This window comes from Coturnix japonica, chromosome 15 (genome assembly GCF_054131305.1).
Source record: "Coturnix japonica strain WE chromosome 15, WE-NBRP24, whole genome shotgun sequence".
Classification (NCBI taxonomy): Eukaryota; Metazoa; Chordata; class Aves; order Galliformes; family Phasianidae; genus Coturnix; species Coturnix japonica.
Genome location: NC_140677.1, coordinates 15,587,010 through 15,606,502, shown reverse-complemented (window position 1 = coordinate 15,606,502; position 19,493 = coordinate 15,587,010). Strand labels below are relative to the sequence as shown.

Below are 19,493 nucleotides of genomic sequence, written 5' to 3'. Positions count from 1 at the left end.
TCCTAGTGCTAAGGCAGCTTTAAATGAGCTACAGTTCCTGTTTAATAGCATGAGTTGATCTGTCTTGTGACCTTTAGTGCTTCTGGGTGAGACTGCCCAGTTCTGATTATTTGTTATTCATTAGTTCTTGTTGGATGTGCAGCTCTTCTCCTGGCACCTCAGCTTGAGCTCATCTGTGTTTTGGCTTGGGAATCCCCAGTAAACACAATAAATTACTCGTGTTTCTTTCTTTATAGAGTCTCTTTTTACTCCCATCTCCCAGTAGCTCCTTTTCTACTTGGACTCTAAGCCCTCCAAGCAGTCTGAATGGCTTCTTCATATGCCTAAGGAGAATCTATTGTTTTCTATTCCTTTGCAATTCATTCCTCTCACATTTCTGCTGGTTTTTAACTTGCCAACCCATGTTTTTGCTTCAGCTGCTACAGCTCGATTTTTGTTTTGCTTGCCTAGGAACAGCTTTGCTTTTAATAGCTTTATTCTTCCACATTTTAACCGTGGGCTTCCTTTTCCTATTCTCAAATGTGAGCTTTGAGCCTCCAACATGTATTTTTAGATAGACTCTAATAGAATTGCAGAGACATGATTCTGTAGCTGTCCTGCCTTTTTTTTAACGCACTTCCCTATTTTTATCAAGTTCCTCTTTCAAATCACACACAATTGCTGGTAGGTTTCTTTCTAAATGTCCAGCTCCATTACAAGTTTAATGCCGCTCTGCTGTGGTTGCCATTTCAGAGTAACACATTGAACTGTGACCCACAGGGCAGATGTTGAGGTTCTTTCTGCCCTCTGGGGCCCCTTTGCTGTACTGATTGTCTCAGGTTTGCTCTGTGTCGTGCCCTAATGGAAGTTGTGCCCATTATGTGTAGTGCTAATTGAAGTTTCCCATTACAGGGCTGTTTCCTGCTTTTGTGGCCTCTCCGGTTTCCCCCCTGTATTGGTCAGTGCTGCTGTTCTGGTTAGACTGATAACAGAACCGTAGCTATTAACTTCAGCCTTGAGTTCTCAGTCCATGGGGATTGTGTTCTTTATCCATATGGTTATATTGTGAATTTGATTAGCCTTCAAGCTCCCCCCGAGGTGCCACCAGTCCTTACTGGCACACCGTGTCCTTCCTGATGTTACTATTCTGCTCCTTGGATCCTCCTGCTGGGCTTTCCACTGCTTGTGATCTGTTAGGGCTGGACCTTCCGCTTTCCAGGCTGACTGCCAGCTGCCAAAGCCCACAGGTCACTGTTGGGGTTTTGTCCTTTTCTTCACCTTCCCAGTTTGTTCTCCTTCCTCTTTGGTTCCCATTTGTTTGCCTGTCTCTTGCTGTCCTATGGCCCTCCTTGTGGCGGCTCTGGGGTGCAGCATCTGACTATGGAGCTCTCCTTGACGCGGCTCTCAGAGTTCCTTTTGCTGGAGAACGTGGTGCATCATTTCAAGTTTCCCTGCGTGCTTGATCTGAAGATGGGGACCAGACAGCACGGAGATGATGCCTCTGAGGAGAAGGCTGCTCGGCAGATGAAGAAGTGTGAGCAGAGCACTTCTGCCACCCTGGGTGTGCGCGTGTGTGGGATGCAGGTAGGAATCCTAAGGCTGCAGCTGCTGCATGTTGCTTTCCCCAGCCCCAATAGAGCTTCTGGTTGTTAGTGTTTGCTGCTGAGCTCTGAGTTAGCATGAACTCCAGCATACCCACCTGCTACATACTTTGGGTCTTCATTTGAGAGCCCAGAGCAAAGGAACGTGCTTCTCCCAAGGTTCTCTGCTTGTTCATGGGGGGCTTTAAGCAAGAACAGTTGTTTTATAGCATTAAGGCAGAACTGCAGCACGTGGTGGAGATGTCTTTCTGTTCTACCATCACCCGTGTACTGTTGAGAGTTAAAAATCTGCTTTCCTATTGTGGCTACACCCTGAGCACGAGCATTTGCTGCTGATGCTGTTGTGCAATAGAGCCGATCCTTCCCCCGCCTGCAGAAGCAGCTCATGATCCACATCTCTGCCCACACTCTGAAGCAAGGAGTTCCCTTTGCTGATCTCATGGCACTCAGTCTGTGTGATGCAGGGGCAGGCAGGGCCGTCCTGCTCTCCTGTGTGTGGTGGTGGTGTGAGTTCCTTCTGCCCTGTCAGTGCAAGGCAGCTCTGGGCTCTGTGTGTTGCCTTAACCTTGCGTTCCCACTTGATGTGCCTTTCCTCTGGTGTTGCAGGTCTACCAGCTGAACACTGGGCATTACTTATGCAGGAATAAATACTATGGACGCGGTCTTTCCATCGAGGGCTTCCGCAACGCCCTGTACCAGTATCTCCACAACGGCATAGAGCTGCGCAAGGACCTCTTTGAGCCCGTCCTTGCCAAGCTCCGGAGCCTGAAGGCAGTTCTGGAGAGACAGGCCTCCTACCGCTTCTACTCCAGCTCCCTTCTCATCATCTATGACGGGAAGGACAGCAGGGCAGACATGTTTGTGGAGTGCCACTCGGAGCCGCATCTCAAGCAGATGGACCCGAGCTCTGTTCCCGAGAGCCTTCAGGACGGCGGCAGCACGGAGCCCAGCTCCCCCCCCCAGCCCATGGTGGACGTGCGGATGATTGACTTCGCACACAGCACGTTCAAAGGCTTCCGTGACGACCCCACTGTGCACGACGGACCCGACAGAGGTTACGTGTTCGGGCTGGAGAGCCTCATCAACATCATGGAACAGCTGCGGGAAGGAAACCAGTAGCCCAGGGCTACGGCCGCTTCTTCTTGTCCTGGTGACTGGAGCAGACACGGCCACCTCCTGCCACGGGAAGCAACAACCACTTCAGTTTTAGAACAATGTATCGCTCCACTGTTTTTAAATGTACTCGGATGGAAGAGCCGAAGGGAGGGCAGTGGAACAGCTCCTCCAGCTGACCCGGCCGGCTCTGCCTCCTGCTGGGGCTCCTGGTACTTCGCTCCTCGCATGTGATATTTGGAGGGGGGACCTGGCCCAGGGAAGGGAAAGCAGGAGAGTGCGGGGCCCTGCAGGGCTGGAGCTGTGGCTTGAGGAGCCCCCTGCCCCTGCAGCCCCTAAAGGCCTTTGGCTTGAGATTCTCGCAGGGCTCTGAGCAGCCCCAGCAGCGGCTCCATGGGGCAGTTGCTCTGTGCTCTCCCTGGCTGGCGTTGCTGGCTCTGCCCTGTTTTGCCGATGGGGTTTTGCTTTTGATGCTGCCTTTTCCTTCCGTTCGGGCACTGTGAATAACCGACCCAAACGGGGAAATCCAATGACCAAATGCAACCCAGGGCGGAGCTGCGGGGGGAGGAAACGCTTCAGCCCGGTGCTGCCTGCGGCAGGGACAGCACGGCACTGTGCCCTGGGCCGCTGACCGAGCCCCAGCCCAGCCCTTGGCCAGCAATAGAACTTGTAGCAGTTCACGTCACCCCGGCCGTGCATCGGGGTGTTCCGGACCATTTCAACCCTTCCCCTCGTACTCCTCGGTTCCTCCGCTTGTAGCAAGGACAGCGCTACGTCCCTCCCGTGCTGTGCGGGTGTTTCCCCGTGCTGGGCCCGCTCCGTTCTCTGCCGTCCCGTCCCGTTCCCCCGTGTTGCTCCTGCCCCCCCCCCCATCCCACGGCGCTTTGCCCGACCCCGCCCGCTCCCTCCATCGCTTCTTGGCCGGGCCGTGGGGTTGGGGGGGGCCGCAGTGAGGACCCGGAGCAGCCGGAGCCGCCCCCCCCTCCCCCATGATGCGGAACCTCCTCCCGTCCATCGCCGCGTCCATCGCCGCTGTGTGTGCCCGGCCCGCATTAAAACACATGGATTTGGCTCCGCGTCTGGATGCGTCCGCGGGGCCGGGGGGTGGGGGGCGATGGCGGCTCCGCCTCCCGCTGGGTGGAGCACGGACGGTTCCGCCTCCCGTCGGGTGGGGAAGTGGGTCGGTCCCGGCGGTGACGCGTTGCTCCGCGCGGCGCTGACGTGTCGCTGCGTGTCGGGGATGCGGGCGCTGATCCTGGTGGGCGGCTTCGGGACGCGGCTGCGGCCGCTGACCCTGAGCCGGCCGAAGCCGCTGGTGGAGTTCTGCAACAAGGCGCTGCTGCTGCACCAGCTCGAGGCGCTGCGCCAGGTGCGGCCGCTCCGGGGGGGGCCGGGCCCCGCCGCCCCGCAGCCACTGACCGCAGCTCCTACAGGCGGGAGTCAGCCACGTGGTGCTGGCCGTGAGCTACATGTCCGAGGCGCTGGAGGCCGCCATGAGGGAGCAGGAGCAGCGGGTAAGGGAGCCCCGCCACCCCGACCCGCCCCGCCCCGCATCACCGCCCCGTCTCACCGCCCCGCAATGACGCTCTGCCCGCAGCTCGGCATCCGGATCTCGCTGTCACACGAGAAGGAGCCGCTGGGCACAGGTAGCGGCGAGGGGAGGAGCCAGGGGAGGGGGCGGGGGGCGGCTGGGAGCGCTGCCGGCACCGGGGATGGACACGGGGAGGGGGAGGAGGATGGGGGCTGCAGACGGGCACGGGGGGGTGCGGGGATGGGACGGGGGATGGGTGGGAAGGGCGATGGGTGAGAGGGACAATGGGGTGAGCGGAGGCAGCACCGACCGGCTGTGACAGCGTGTGGATGGGAGCGGGGGTGGCACCGGGGATGGACACCGAGATGGGCGCAGGCGGGTCCCGGCCCCGCGGTGGCACTGACGGCCGGGCAGCGGGGCCGCTGGCGCTGGCTCGGGACCTGCTGGCCGAGGGCGGGGAGCCCTTTTTTGTCCTCAACAGCGACGTGATCTGCGAGTTCCCCTTCGAGGCGCTGGCCCGATTCCACCGGCAGCACGGCGGGGAGGGCTCCATCGTGGTCACCCGCGTGGAGGAGCCGGCCAAGTACGGCGTGGTGGTGAGCGAGCCCGACAGCGGCCGCATCTGCCGCTTCGTGGAGAAGCCACGTGTCTTCGTGTCCAACAAGATCAATGCCGGCCTCTACATCTTCAGCCCCGGCATCCTGCAGCGCATCCAGGTGGGGCTGGGGAGCAGGGGGTCAGGGCTGTAGGCCGTGTCCTCCTACTCAGTTCATAACCCATCTCCATCCTCACAGCTGCGTCCCACATCCATTGAGAAGGAGATCTTCCCGGCCATGGCACAGGATGGGCAGCTCTATGCCATGGAGCTGCAGGGTAAGGCCCTGAGTGGGGGACTGGCTGTACTTGGGACCCAGCTGCACTGCTGTCACTGAGGCTGTGTCCCCACAGGCTTCTGGATGGACATCGGGCAGCCCAAGGACTTTCTCACGGGCATGTGCATGTACCTGCAGGCACTGCGGGCACAGCACCCTGACAAGCTGCACTCAGGGCCCGGAGTCGTGGGCAATGTGCTGGTGGTAAGTGCCAGCCCTGGGCAGGCTGTGCAGGGTCACCTCCATCATCACACTGCTTTCCTCAAGCTGCACCCTGCCACCCCCACACGGGCTGAGCCGTGCCCCTGGCCTCACTGCAGTCCCTGTTCCTTGCAGGATCCCAGTGCCAAGATTGGGTCAAACTGCGTCATCGGCCCCAATGTGACTATTGGGGCTGGTGTGGTGGTGGAGGACGGGGTGCGCATCAAGCGCTGCACGGTGCTGCAGGGGGCCCGCATCCGCTCCCACTCCTGGCTGGAGTCCTGCATTGTGGGCTGGAGCTGCTCTGTGGGGCAGTGGGTGAGGAGGCACAAGCTTTGGGGCTGCACAGGGACTGGGCCGGCTCCTGCCCTCCTGGCTGTGGCCAAAGGGAGGAGGGAAGCACTGGTGCCAGTGGGCAGCAGCGGGAGCGCGGCCCCCTGCCCTGAGCTGGGCTGGGTGTGACACAGCTCTTGGGACAGGTTCGCATGGAGAACGTGACGGTGCTCGGCGAGGACGTCATTGTCAACGACGAGCTCTACCTCAATGGGGCCAACGTGCTGCCACACAAATCCATCGCCGAGTCCGTGCCAGAGCCACGCATCATCATGTAGTGCCCGCTGGGCCCTCCTGGCTCTGTTTAGATTAAATATTTATATTTCCATCTACCTCTGAGCATCATCTGTGCGCAGCGGAGCCCCCAGAGCCAGCTCAGCTTTCCCTCCCTACATCTCAGGGCACCGTGTAAGGAAGAATAATTTAATGCTGCATTTCATGAAGTCAGCCCCCAGCCAGGGGCAAAGTCACAGAGCCCAAACACACAGCGGCCCCAGGCAGCACTCACCACACGTGGGGCTGCTGTGGGGACGAGGCCTCACGCTCCCCTCCCTGAGAACGGCCCCTCCCTCCCTGCAGCCCCCGTCCTGTGTTAGGGACAGACCCACGTGCAGGGCCGGGCGCTAGGAGCTGGCCGGCTTGGTGAAGTCATCCACCCCTGTGATGGTGGCCTTGCAGAAGAAGCAGTCCTTGTTGTTCATCAGGTGCTGGTTGATACAGGCTCTGGGATGGGAGGGGAAGAAGAGCGTAAGAACTCCTGAATCCCAAATGCTGTGGGGAGCTGGGGCCAGCAGGAGCTACTCATACTCACTTGCAGGACTTGTGGGAGCAGGGCCGGAAGATGGCAGAGATGGGGTGTGCGTAGCAGATGGGGCACAGATCCTCCTCGCTGGTGGGCTGTGGGGGGCAGGGGGGTGGTTGGCAGAGGCACACAGAGCTGGGGGGCAGCGGTGCCGGGGCTGCAGTCGAGGATGGGAAGGGAGGACACTCACCAGCGTGGTGGCAGCCGCCTGCTTGGACTCCTCGCTCAGGTGGCTCAGCATCTTGTCCACTTTGGACAGCTCCTCAGCGCTGATGTACTCCGTGTCTGGGGGCAGAACCGTATGTGTGCGCTGAGCTGAGCGGTGCCAAGGTGCCGGGGCTGCTTCGTGCCCAGTGCTGCCCACAGACCCAGCAGCCCCTGCCCCAGCCCGGCCCATCACTCACATGTGCTCAGGGAGAAGTGGCGTTTCTCTGTGGCCGAAGCAGCTGCTGCCATGGCTGCAGGTTCGGCGTGGCCCAGCAGGTACTGGATGGAGCGCAGCTGGAAGCAGGGGTCTGCCAGCAGCACCGCAGTCGCACGCTCAGCCCTGCAAAGGGACGGACACAGTCAGGATCTGCCCATATCCCCACGTCACGGCTCTGCTCCAGCACCACGCACACAGCCGGCCTGTTCTGCAGGAGCAAATGCATCATGGAGGCCCCAACACACACCAAGGCAGCCAAAGGGCATTCCTCCTCCTCACTACAGTCCCACTGGGGATGTGATGCAGGACCCCAGATCAATGTGCTGCACTGGCATTTGCTGAGGTTGCACCTCAGGCTCAGGTGCCAGCTTGCACCATGGGAGCCGCAGGGTGGTTGAAGCAGCTGGAACCAGCACTGCAGGGTGAGGGCACAGCACTGGCCATGCACAGCAGCCTTGGACTGAAGCACATCTGCACCCCAGGGACAGCATGCGGTGTCACCACAACATGCCAGTGCCCTGGCAGGAGGAGGGAGGAAGCGGCTGTGGCTCTCCAGGATTCATCCATCAGCAGAGATGGCCTGGACAGAGGGAGGGCACAGTGTGGCATCCAGAGCCCCCAGCTCTGCCTCCATCGGGCACCTGCCCTGTGCCACAGCCCCACGGCCACCTCCAACAAGGGCACAGCTGGGCACTGCGGTTCCATCTCCGTCTCCAGCTGAGCCGTGCTGGGGAGCAGGGGGTTAACAGCCCCTCAGGGCCCAGCAGCCACAGCGGCCAAACGAGCTTTATGCTGCCCTAATGGAAACCAATTCCCCAGCCCCGCTCTCCGCTTCCCACTGAAGAGCCCAGGAGCCGGCAATGACATTCCTGCGCGTCCTTCAGCACCGCTAGCAGCACCCTCTGCTCCACTGCGATCCTGGGCTCAGCCCGCCCCCAAGGATGGTGCCGGGGGGTCCCTGCCGGCTCACCCGGGGCTGAGCGGGACAAGGGCAGCGAGGGACGGACACGCCGTAGTGCGGGAGCTCAGCGCGGCGCAGCGGCTGCCGCTGCCGGAGACTGCGCACGGCAGAGGGTCTCGGAAACGATCCCCGGGACGAGCCCCCGCTCCGCCCCCGCGACACGAGGGAGGGACGCGCCGAGCAGCCCGGCCACCGCGGCCACCACTCCCCGCTCCGGGACCAATGGGCTCCCGGCCGGCCCCCACGCTGCGCATCGCCAGCACGTAAATAGGGGCGAGCGGGCGGCCGCCGGGAGGTGCCACCCGGGAGGCGGCGGGGCGAGGGGATGCGCGGGGCCGAGCCCTGAGAAACTTGGCGCTGCGGGGACGCGTTGGGTGAGAACCGGAGCATCGCGGCTGGATGCGGGGAGCGGGTGCGCGGCTCCGCGTGAGGGGCCATGGCGCCCCTTAGCTCCGCTCCGGCCCCGGGATCCGGCAGCACCCGGTAGGGCGGCGCGGCCCCGCCGAGCCCCGAGCATCGCCATGGCCCCGTGTGCGCCCGCGGAGCTGTGGCTGCTGCTGCTGCTGCTCCAGCTGCGCCCCGCTCGCCCCGCGCCGCCCCGCGGCTGCCCCCCCGCGTGTATCTGCACCTCCGACGTGCTGAGCTGCAGCCGGCAGACCCTGCAGCGGGTGCCCCACGCGCTGCCGCCCACCGCCACCACGCTGGACCTGAGCCACAACGCGCTGAGCCGGCTGCAGGACGGCTGGCTGGCCGCGCTGCCGCACCTCGAGGCGCTGCACGTCGGACACAACCACATCGCCGAGCTGTCCCCGCGCTCCTTCCACAACGCGTCCCGCCTGCGGCACCTCGACATGTCCTCCAACCGGCTGCGAGCCGTCGAGACGCACTACTTCGAGGAGCTGGTGAGCCTGGAGGAGCTGCTGCTCTACAACAACCGCATCGCGCGCGTGGACGAGAACGCCTTCGCCAGGCTGAGCGGGCTGCGCAAGGTGTACCTGAGCTGGAACAACCTCACCTCCTTCCCCTTCCACGCCGTGCAAGGCCTGGGCAACTTCAGCCTGCGCACGCTGGACCTGTCGTCCAACCGCCTGCACAACCTGCCCGTGGAGGAGCTGGCGGCGCTGCCCGAGCACATTCGCAACGGCCTGTACCTGCACAACAACCCCGTGCGCTGCAGCTGCCCGCTCTACCTGATGCTGCAGCACTGGAGGCAGCGGGGGTTCAGCTCGGTGCGGGATTTCTTTGAGGAGCACACCTGCAAGGTGTCCGACGCCGTGCCGCGCTCCCTGATCAAGCTGCTCAAGTACAGCCACCTGTTTGAGAACTGCTCTGCCGAGCCAGACCCCGCGCAGCCCGTTCCCTTCCCGGTGACGGTGGGCCGGGTGCTGCTGCTGGCCTGCAACGCCAGCCTGCCCCACGCCGCCTACATGTGGATCCTGCCGCACCACGAGCCCGTCCGGCCCCCAGGGAACACCAACCGCTCCATCGAGGTGTTCCACAACGGCAGCCTGCGCATCGCAGCCGCCCGGCCCTGGCACTCGGGGATCTACGTCTGCTTGGCCATCAGCGGCCCCCGCAACGTCAGCCGGCTGTGCGAGGTCAATGTGACGGTGCATTACTCCAAGCTGGATGGGGAGGCCTTCAGCACCGGCCTGACCACGCTGCTGGGCTGCATCGTCAGCCTGCTGCTGGTGCTCGTCTACCTGTTTGTGACGCCGTGCCGCTGCCCGCCGTGCTGCAGGACGGCCCCCCCCAGCCCACCGCAGGAGTGCAGCGCACAGTCCTCCATCCTCAGCACCACGCCGCCCGCCACCGATGGGCCCAGCCGCAGGGCCAGCAAGCACGTGGCCTTCCTGGAGCCCGCCCGCGAGGCGCTGGATGGCAAGGAGTGCCCGGTGCCCGGCGAGGCCCTCACCGACAGCAGGCACCCCAAGGTGCTGCAGCTGCGCTCAGACACCGAGTCCATCAGCTCCGTCTTTTCGGACACCCCCATCGTGTCGTAGTAGGGCTGAGCCATTCTCCTCCTGCTCAGAGCAGCACCGAGCCCCAGTGCTCAGCCTGACTACGAGAAAGGGGAGGTTCAGCAGCACCTGTACCGCTTCAGCCGCCAGCACAAGGGCAGCACTGAAGGACTCAGCACGCCCACGATCCCTGCTCTGTCTGGGCAGCAGTGATGCCGGGGCTGTGGCCATGGGTGTGCAAGATCCAGCCCAGTGCTCCCAACCCAGACCCCAAAGCGCTGTCCTCAGGGGCTCTCAGGGATGGCCACGCCACTGTCCCCAGCCACTTGGAATGGAGGGAGCGTGGTCCTGTGGCCCCACACATCCACTGGGGGACAGCATGGGGAAGAGGGGGCTCAGCACCCAGCCAAGCAAACATCGCATGCTTTTGCCTCTCAACACCCCCGAAGCTGTACATAGTGATGTCGGGCACCAGGAGGTGACTGACACAGCGCTGCTCGCAGCTCCCCGTGCCACCAAGGACGCTGAGGTCTCCCGCACCGCCCGCGCTCGCTGCTTCTCCTTGAGATGGACGTGCGCTGCTCGAGCACAGCTATTGAGGCAGTAATCTAATGAGCCTGTCGATAAATGTGAGTAATGCTCTCCTCTCTCGGGCCGTCACTCTCCAGTTACATTTGAATAAAAAATGCCTATTTTTTTAAGCTCATGCTGGGCTGTGTGTCTCCTTGCCCTCACAGTGGGGTGGTCGGGCTGGAGGCTGCAGGACCCCCATGATCTGCACAGGGCTGATGTGACACGCAGTGCTGAGGGCTGGGGAGACTCTGTCCCCAGAGGTGACATCTGTGAGGTGGGGAGGGGGCAGCACCAGTGGCACACAGCACATTCAGGACCCAGCAGCATTCCGAGGGGTGGGATTGCTAATTGCTCTGGAGCAGGACAGCCCTGACACAGCAAAGTCTCCCCTAATGGACTGGGGGGACCACAGAAGGACACGGGACCACACAGAGGGACACCACCACCCCTGCACAGTCACCATGAGAGCACAACTCTTGCCTGTCCTTCCACTCTTCCAGCACAGAGAGAAGCAGCTTATTTCCAGCACAAAGTCAGCCCTGCCTAAAGCACTCGGGCTCACCACCTGACACCGACCTCATGCAGCCCTGTGCCATCAGCCCTGCAGCCACTGTTTGGCGAGGGATGGGGACTGACAGCTGCTGCTGGCCCTGCCCTCGCTGCCCACACCCGCTGTCCCCTCCTGTTAGCACAGCACTGCTGATGAGACTGGGATGCTGAGCGGCCACATTGGCTGCTGCTGGGGCTGGTATGGAGCTTTGGTGTGGGGAGGGTTGCAAAGTGATGCCCTGTCCCTTGGGGACAGAGTTGTGGTGGTACCGTCCCCTGGCTCTGCTCCCATCATGCAGGGATCCCACTGAAGAGGATACAAGTTTGCCCCTTATAATGGGAATTCTACACCTCTGCTTTTGTGTTAAGCAAAGCCATCCCCTGCCGAGGGATCTGGCTGCTGCACCACAGCAGCATGCTGAGGCTTCACCTTAGATTCTGGAAAAGCATTCCAGAGAGGTGCTAAAGTGAGGGGATGGTACCATCCACCCCAAAGCAATGGGCCTGCTGCTCCCTGCAGCTGCCCAACCCCATCCCACAGTGCTGTGGATGTGGCTGCTCCAGTGCTGTCACAAGGGCTCCCTGTTTCCCAGGAAAACCCCATTACAGTGTGTCACACTGTTCTGGTGCCAGGAAAGGTCTTGGCCCCACAGTGCTGCTCCAGGGAGGTGCTGGAATGCTCAAAACAGCCCTTCAGGCAGCTTGAATGGCAAATCTCAGCCAGGGAAAGCACAGCCATGAGCATGGCCTCCCTAACAGGCAGGGATGGAAACGCAGCAGTTGGTCTCCATCACCACCATCCCCTCCTGGCAGCCACCTGCATCACTCTGGCCTGGCTGGCTGCCACGCCAAGGGTTGGCACACAGCACAGCAATGTGGATGTGCAAGGATCAAGGAGCATCCATCCGCCATGCTCCACATCTTGATCCTCTCCTACTCTCCCACCATTGGGGTTGGGTACACCTGGGCTCCTCCCTTACCACGCTCCTGGACTTCCAAAGAGACACGCAGCAAAACCTGGTCCACAGGACACAACAGACCCCAGCGTGTGCACCCCCTGCCCAGGGTGCAGTGAGTGAAGCAGCCCATAACCAGGTGACCACAGTGCTTCCCTCTGTCCTCCCCACCTTTTGGGTGGCACTCCAGGCTCCACCAGGGCTGTGCTGCCAATGAACCCACCGAACACCTGCACACGTCCCAGCCCTCCAACCAGAGCCCCACTGCCACCCCTCGCACACAGATACCTGCGGAGAACCTTCGGGCACTGCCCTTTCCCCTGTCGCTTGCTCTCATCAGGATCATTACACAAGATCTGGCCAACACAGCTCCATTAGCTCACTCCAAAGGAGGCTTAATAGAAAATCTGCTCAATTATTTAGCAGACAAACGGGGGGATGATACTGGCTGAAGGCTGCCCAGGTCCCTGGCATGGTCCCAGTGATTCAGAGCAGCTCCAGGCTCAGCTCCCACCTTCCCTTTCCTCCCCATAAAAGCAAGGCATGATCATTAGGGCCTGGCAAAGCAAAGAGCACACAGGCATCCCGTTAGTGATGCTGGGCACTGAAAGCACCATCAGTGATGCTGTTGCCCACCACTGCCATGTCTCTGTTGTGGGGACTGGAACAGATCTACCACAGACCCCGTTGTGAGCTGGAAGGCTCCATCCTGCACCCTGCCCACCTGCAAGTCTCACCCCTTGGGAGTAAGCTAAGCATGAAAGTCCTCAGGTTCCACTCTTGCCCAGGCCAGCAGCTCTCAGAGGATGCTCAGGTACCACCACAAGGTTTTCCTCCTCACCCTGCTGCCAGTGCCAGGACTGCCCAGCCAGCCTCTGGGGCTCAGCAGTGTGGGTGCTGAGCACTGCAAGCAGCACAGCCATCCCCACAGAGCCAAGCAGTGCATTTCGGACTAACACACACCATGTATCAATTGTCTCCTCACATCCCAGCCTGGGCAATGTTCCCTATTCCTGTGCTTAATGGCCCTTTTTGTGCCAGGAGGCCGTAATAGGAGGACTTGATGCCTGGCTGAGTCTACCATGCTGGACAGCACAGCTGAGGCATCAGATTGTGTCCCGCTGCACCCAGGGCGCTGTGCAGAGCCCTGCTCTCCCTGCTGTGTGTGCTGGCCCAGGGCAAAGCCCCCAGCACCTGCTGCAGCAAAGCCAACTCGAGCAAGGAGGTCAGAGGGGGTCAGGAGGTCCTCTTGCCCCTTGTCCTCGCCCCCCGGGGCACAGCTCTCTGCAGGGAACCCAGCAGGTTAATGGCTAGTTCTGGGTGATTCCTATGGAGAGGTTCCTCTGATCAAACTCATGTAGTATAATTGCTCTGCTAATGATTTCTGGAAATCAGGGAGATGCCAAATTGGACCTGGAATAAATTTCTTCCTATTTCTGCCTCCAGGCATTGCTTCTGCAGAAGAGGAATGCCCATCCTGTTACCTGTTCACCCCACTGAGAGCAAGCAGAAAAGGAAAAAGAAGGGCTGTCTCCTCTTGGGTTGATGTAAATAGCTCTGGTAGACAGAACCTGGGGATGGAATCCTTGCTGCTGGTTCCCTGCAGCAATACAACCCACAGCAGCCATCTCCTGCAGGACACAACCAACCCAATAAAGGTTTAATTCTCCTTTTTCACGCTAAAGAGCATCTTCTTGCTCACGTCCTTGGAAAAGGACACCTCCCCCTGCCTGCTCTGTGCCAGCTGCTGCTGAGCTGTGCCACCTCCCTGCATTAGGGTGACTGTGGGCAGAGATCCCAATGGGGCCATGCTCAGTCCCACTGCACCTCCTGGTCCTGCAGCCCTGTTTGCTGGTTCTGAATGTGCTGTGCTGAGCAGAACCGCCCTGTAAGCAGGGCACAGCCTTGATCCCCAGCTCAGAGCTGGCAGGAAGGCGAGTGCTCGGCTCTCCTTCCCTGGCATTATCTGCCCACAGTTATGCTATTGGTACCAGCAGGCTATCTGGGAGCGAGGGGATCTCTGGGGTCCTCAGCCTTTGTATTTCTACATCTTATTTGACCTGAGCAACCTCCCTGCAATGCCTGCCTGCCTTTTATAGATCAGCGGCATATCCAATCTCAGAATTATTGCTGGGCTTTGCAAAATAATGCAGAAGCATTTTGTTTTAGAGAATTTTTTTTTCCTGGGCTTCCTCCTGTCTCACCTTGTGCCTCTCCTGCTCAGCCAGCCCCACCATAAGGACACAATGATTTCTTGCACCATTACCCTGCTTCTTATTTACTTCTGCTTTCCAGTGCTCAAGGAGGTGGCTGCAAAGCCCTTATTAACAGCCTCAGACTCATCACTTCCCAGCTGCACAACGGGGTACAGAACCTCTGGTTTGTCATTGTCCAGTCCTAGCTGCTGTGGGTACATATTCACACACAGGGGACAGTGCCATTCACATCTGTGACCAACCCAAAGCACAACTGGCTTTGTAGGAAGGGGAGATGCAGGCTGGGAGCTGGCAGGTTACAGCCTTCACCCTGCTTCCTAAGTTTGCTGGGCTGGAGGGCAGAGAAACAGCTTTTAGCCCTAAGATATGTGTTTCAGAGACAGGGAATGGGGAAGGCCTTCTTGTCCTGCCAGCAGACAGGGAACTGCTTTACACCCCTCCTTTCCCTTAAGGAGGAAGGAAGCAGTTCTGGTGTCAAATTTATGATGTTTGCCCTTTCCACACAGCAGGATTCTGGGGCAGAACAAAACACACCCACACCCAGAGTCCAGAAAGGCCACTGGCAGCCACTCTGCACTGAGCACTTGGCACTGTCACCCTTGGGGCTGTGTGACTGGTGCAGCAGCCACGGGAGCAGGATATAATTAGACTTATTTGTGTATATCTTGGAGTCCTTGAGAGAAGAAGCAGAAAGACTGTCGGCATGGCTAAGCTGCATGGACAGATGGGGCTCTGCTCTGCACACAGCCCTGGATTGTCATGTTCTCCAAAGCAGGATGCACAGGGCAGACATAAGAGCCCCTTCCTACAGCATGCTATAGGGCACGGTGGCAGGGCAGCACTGGGTGAGAGCAGGACCAGGCCACAGAGGGCATCAGCACAAACCTGTTTGCAGAGCCTGATGCAAGCAGGCACTGGCACACACAAACGAGAAGCCCACAGGCATGGTGGAGCCAAAACATGGCTCCACTGAGAGCTTTTCATCAAAGATGTGTGGAGCTGTCCTGCTCCCCAACATGAGGCCATCAATGTGCTGAATGCTCCAAGCACCTCGGTCCCTACAAACCCCTGTTGATCCTGCAGCACCTCCCAGGGTACACACACGGGGAAAGCAATGCCATGTGCAACAACACTGTGCTTCAGAAATCAAAAGCCACTCACCCCTGAGCATCAGTGTCCACCAGCAGCCGGACCAGTATTCCTGTCACAGCTACGAGGATCGGGTAATGGTCCACACTCTCCAGTCCTACAGAAGCAAAAGTGAACGGCAGAATCAGTGCTGCTGCACAGCAGGTGGGGTGGGCCTGCAGCCTGCTCCCAGCCTTGGTGGCAGGATGCTGTGACACTGAATCTACAGGGGGCTGCAGGGAACACGGGTTCCCACAAAACCAGTTTTCCCCACTAATGAGCCCCAGGTTTGGGCACTGCCTTCCCTATGGAGCATCCCGGCCTCTTCCAAGGCCCAGGAGAAGGTGATCTGCACTCTGCCAAGCAGGCAGGGAAATCCATCTGTTTTATGGTGAATATGGGGATGCTCATAACACAGCACCTGGAGCCTGCCTCTGCTAACAGGCAGAACAGGAAGAACATGTCAGGTCAGTGCATCTCTCCAGCAAGATACCTGCCACAAGCACAGCTCAGCTGCCACCTCTGCTGTGGATGGCCAGAGCCACACAGCTGCTGATCACACTCCTCTGCAATGACCTTGGCCACAACATGCCTGCTGTCAAAGGGCTTCCAGCACGTTCACAACAGGGCAGAGGGATGGAGAGCTGATGCACAGACTCACCTGGCAGACGGAGGTTGACCACTCTGTCAAACAAATTCCTTTCAGCTGTCACACGGTTCAGCACCTGGTTCAAGAGCTGTGCAGGGAGAAGCAGAGAATGTCTGAAGTCAGCACCTTGCACTTACATCCGTACTCCACCTACAGATGCCAAGCTGCTTCTGTGCATGCAGCTCCCGGGAAGCAGAGGGTACAGCCACAGCCCATGAAGAGCCAGCTGGCAGCTGCTGCTGGGCAAGGCAGTGTGAGTGGGGTGGGGATGGCAGTGGGACAGCCCTACCAGCCCTGAGGCACAGGAAAAGCACAAAGAGCAACGTGCTCCTCTGTGTGACAGAGCATCACCACAGATGGAGATTTCTGCACTGCAGGAATCAGCTGCAGAGGCACTTAATCAACCACCATTAGCTCTCACCCACACCCCAGTGGGATGAGCAGGAATGGCCCCAGGCTTGACACACTCACTGCAAGCTGTGCAGTCTCTGAGCACAGCATCACTTTCCATCAGCCACACGCAAAAAGCACTGAGCTCTGTGGGCACAGCTTTGCACTATCAGCAGGGTGAGGGGTGTGCTGCAGTGCGCTGCTCTCTGCTGATGCTCCCCAAACCAGGAGCTCAGAGCCACTCACACCCTCTCTAAGGAACCTCCTTCTGAAAATGCCAATACCTGGGCGAGCCTCCGAAGCAGCAGCTCTGATGATGGGCGATTCCAGTCCAGGAAGATCTCGGGGGCCAGGGTGACAGTCATCTCCAGCACCCGGAGCAGGCTGACCGACAGGTCAAAGCACGTGGCGCACACCTTCAGCTGGCGGCTGTCCACAAAGTTCCTTTCCAGGCGCTCTGCAGCCTGCTGGATCTGTCAAGAAACAGAGACAGCTTAACAACGCCTCTTCCCAAAAGAAGGGCCACAAATCCCAGCCCAGCCTGGTTCCTCTACGTGCTAGGGAATAGCTGCACCCCCAGCCCCGGGATTCAGGTCCTGAGCCCTGTGGGCTGTGGGACACTGGATGCAGGGTTGTGCAGCCCAGGAGCATGCTTACCTCCTGAATCATGCCAATGAATTCGGAGAAAGCCCAGTTCAGCTGGTTGAGGACACTGTTGAGGAAGCTGGGGGCCAAGTCACGGTCGCTGCGGAGCAGGTCTGCCATGTGCCTCTGCAGCAGGGTGGAGGGACACGGCTCTGCAAGCAGACAGGGACAGCTCAGTGGCATGGACACAGAGTGGCCTCAGATTTGGGACAAGAGCAGGTAGGGGCTTGTTCCAGAGCCACTGTGTGTGAGAGAGGCACCCAGAAAACCCCCTCCTCCTGCCCAGGGCCAGGCTGTGCCTACAGTAGGCTTGGGCAGGCAGCACAGCCCACACATGCCCCCACGTGGCATTGTACCCACAGGGCCATGCAGCTGGGGAGCGTGGTCAGTCCCACATGTGATGCTGACCCCTCAAAGGGGTAAAGGAGGGGGCACACATGGGGCAGGTGCCTCTCACTGGCAGCTGGAGGCTTACAGAATCAGTAACAGCATGAGGGAAGGACAGCCAAGATCAAACTACAGACTAACAATAAGGGCTTGGAGAAAGGATCGCAAACATCTTTACCAAATACAGGGAAGAAGCAGGGACAGGGATATTCTCAAATACAGGGAAGAAGCACAACTACTTTTGCCTATGAGAAGCTATCAGTAAGTAAGAGCAGGTGGAAACTCCTGCTCAAAGGGCAGCAAGGGGAAAGGAAACACATGGTATCCTCCAGCACGATCTCAGAGACTGAGCAGCCAGGCACAACTATACATTGCTCACTGGGAACAGTAGAACCAGAGAGGGAAGGCAGGAGACAGGCAGAGATCATCAGCCTGGACGGGAATGGCAGAAATAATTCTGTAAATCCTCTTGTTGCATCCAAGATTCTGATGGGGCAGAGGACATGTGCTGGTGCTCGGAGCTGTTACACTCCAGGCAGGCTTTGATCCTGGCCAAAAGCACATCTCTTGGGGGGGATTTTATCAGGGTAAATGGCTTTGATGTCCTGTGCCCACACATGGCTCAGGGGCTGCCTGAGCCAGATGGATCATTTATGTACTCACCACCTCTGCAGCTTCCTTGTCCAGGGTCCCCCTGAAGCTATGTAAGCCTTTGGCACTGAATGTGCCCTAGAGCAATATTTTACAGCTTAACTGTAAATGACAGGAAGAATTCTATCTGGAGCTTGGCTCTCGCTCTATTTGATAACTTTCCTCTTGCTGCCCCTCAGACACTGCTCCCCATTCACCCCCTGCAGTCAGCCATGATTCTGGACCTCCAGCACAGCCCTGAGTCGCTCCTGAGGCAGGAACAGCTCCAGCCCCAGCAGCCTCTCATAACAGACATCACATCCATGCCCCTGTGCATGTCCCCAAGCCTCGCCAGCTCCCCCAGATTTTTTCTGCAGAGAGGTGGAATCATTAAGTGCCCTCAGCACCCAAACCACAAATAGGAGGCAGCTTTGCACAAAAGCATAATGTATTGTTTTGTTCTCTTTTCCTCCCCTTGCAATTGCTGTTGTGTAATTCGTCCCTTTGGCCACGCGTCAAGCTGCCTTTTCTTTGTTGTTTTTTTTCTCTGACAAGATTAAGCTAGGATTTCAGCTCAAGGATAACCCTTGGAGAGAACTGTGCTTTGTGACCCTCACTGGCTGCAAGGTGCAAGCAGAGAAGCCCAGCAGCCAGCACCAGAGCCCACCCTGTTTTCTTCTGCTGGTGACAGATGATGGCACACAGAGCTCCCTGAGCAGACAGCACTAAGTGAGGGGGTTTGTCCATGAGTGAGGGCTGGAAGAAAAAGCCTGATCACAGAAAAAACCACCACAAGTATCAGCACCACCTCTGCAAACCGCAGCTGTGCTGTGCAGCTCTGCCTCCTCCACCAACACTTCAAGCCAAGATGGTTCCCAAAATGAGCTGCCCAGCCAACGCCTACCTCAGTTGAAGGCAATTTGAAGGATGATTTTCTGCTTGTAGTAACTTGCTTTTCCCTGACTTCTAGCCAATGGCTATTTCCTCACGGTGTTTTTCCAATAAGTGGTGTGAATTTGCTCCAAGTCTCCAATTCCAGGTTCTTAAATGCTTTCCTTGCTTCTGGCAAAGACTGTGCCAGTCCATAAGAGCATTAAGAAGTGGTGCTGCTTGTCAGACCTCTCCAGAGTTATGGAGTTTTTCTAACGCTTTACGCTAACCCCAGGTGAACAAGTTTGGCCTTTATTGCTCCCAGGAGGAGTGTGAGTCTTACTTACACCATGACCATGCTGAAAGCCATGGAAGGGACCTGCCATCAGCCACAGCAAGAGTGGCTGCTTCTCCTGTATGAACTCCCAGACTGAGATCACCAAGGGACAAACACCACCGTATCCAGAAACCAAACCAGACCCCTGCGTTCTCCTCCATTTAACAGGATCCTCACCTGCCTTGAGGGGTTTTCTCCCCACACCCCACTCACCAATGTCCTCCTGGGTATGAGCACAGCCCTCACGTTTGCTGTTAGAGGAGTGCCAAGAGTCTATGGTTACCTGTTGATGTGGTTACCTTCTCGATCCTGGCAACAGAGCATCATTAGGATTTCTAAAACTTGTAACTCCTTCATACAAAAAGCCACTCAATCTTGGCTTAGC

General features: G+C 58.7%; 4 protein-coding genes across 10 annotated transcripts in view; 3 read left to right on the top strand and 1 right to left on the bottom strand.

The window, feature by feature from the left end:
- Window positions 1-3,764, top strand: part of IP6K1 (inositol hexakisphosphate kinase 1) — a 31,350-nt gene extending 27,586 nt beyond the window's left edge. For all 5 annotated transcript variants that reach the window (XM_085517049.1, XM_085517048.1, XM_015874553.3 and 2 more), the window contains 2 exons: window positions 1,388-1,563; window positions 2,187-3,764. In XM_085517049.1, coding sequence (XP_085373175.1) covers window positions 1,388-1,563; window positions 2,187-2,699 — 689 coding nt within the window. In that variant the 3' untranslated portion in view covers window positions 2,700-3,764. The remainder of the gene's footprint in view (window positions 1-1,387; window positions 1,564-2,186) is intronic.
- A 132-nt stretch (window positions 3,765-3,896) lies between these two features.
- Window positions 3,897-5,962, top strand: GMPPB (GDP-mannose pyrophosphorylase B). The gene is made up of 8 exons (XM_015874554.3): window positions 3,897-4,062; window positions 4,127-4,207; window positions 4,291-4,339; window positions 4,639-4,940; window positions 5,019-5,097; window positions 5,173-5,300; window positions 5,433-5,615; window positions 5,777-5,962. Exons 1-8 carry the CDS (start codon window positions 3,934-3,936, stop codon window positions 5,906-5,908), a joined length of 1,083 nt encoding a protein of 360 aa, XP_015730040.1. The 5' UTR covers window positions 3,897-3,933; the 3' UTR covers window positions 5,909-5,962.
- A 77-nt stretch (window positions 5,963-6,039) lies between these two features.
- Window positions 6,040-19,493, bottom strand: part of RNF123 (ring finger protein 123) — a 40,297-nt gene continuing 26,843 nt past the window's right edge. For all 3 annotated transcript variants that reach the window (XM_085517027.1, XM_015874549.3, XM_085517028.1), the window contains 8 exons: window positions 16,897-17,036; window positions 16,524-16,712; window positions 15,862-15,937; window positions 15,234-15,318; window positions 6,837-6,979; window positions 6,623-6,717; window positions 6,442-6,527; window positions 6,040-6,353 (listed from right to left, as the gene is read on the bottom strand). In XM_085517027.1, coding sequence (XP_085373153.1) covers window positions 6,254-6,353; window positions 6,442-6,527; window positions 6,623-6,717; window positions 6,837-6,979; window positions 15,234-15,318; window positions 15,862-15,937; window positions 16,524-16,712; window positions 16,897-17,036 — 914 coding nt within the window. In that variant the 3' untranslated portion in view covers window positions 6,040-6,253. The remainder of the gene's footprint in view (window positions 6,354-6,441; window positions 6,528-6,622; window positions 6,718-6,836; window positions 6,980-15,233; window positions 15,319-15,861; window positions 15,938-16,523; window positions 16,713-16,896; window positions 17,037-19,493) is intronic.
- On the top strand, window positions 7,725-10,484 carry AMIGO3 (adhesion molecule with Ig like domain 3). The gene has a single exon (XM_015874551.3). The coding sequence runs from the start codon at window positions 8,339-8,341 to the stop codon at window positions 9,818-9,820; it is 1,482 nt and encodes a 493-aa protein (XP_015730037.2). The 5' UTR covers window positions 7,725-8,338; the 3' UTR covers window positions 9,821-10,484.

Excerpts from the sequence above, each read along its gene's own strand:
- AMIGO3 (XM_015874551.3), top strand. The coding sequence starts at position 8,339 with ATGGCCCCGTGTGCGCCCGCGGAGCTGTGGCTGCTGCTGCTGCTGCTC.
- GMPPB (XM_015874554.3), top strand. The coding sequence starts at position 3,934 with ATGCGGGCGCTGATCCTGGTGGGCGGCTTCGGGACGCGGCTGCGGCCG. Across the intron at positions 5,098-5,172 it reads CTATGCCATGGAGCTGCAGG|GCTTCTGGATGGACATCGGG; the intron begins GTAAGGCCCTGA and ends GTGTCCCCACAG. Across the intron at positions 5,301-5,432 it reads TCGTGGGCAATGTGCTGGTG|GATCCCAGTGCCAAGATTGG; the intron begins GTAAGTGCCAGC and ends TGTTCCTTGCAG.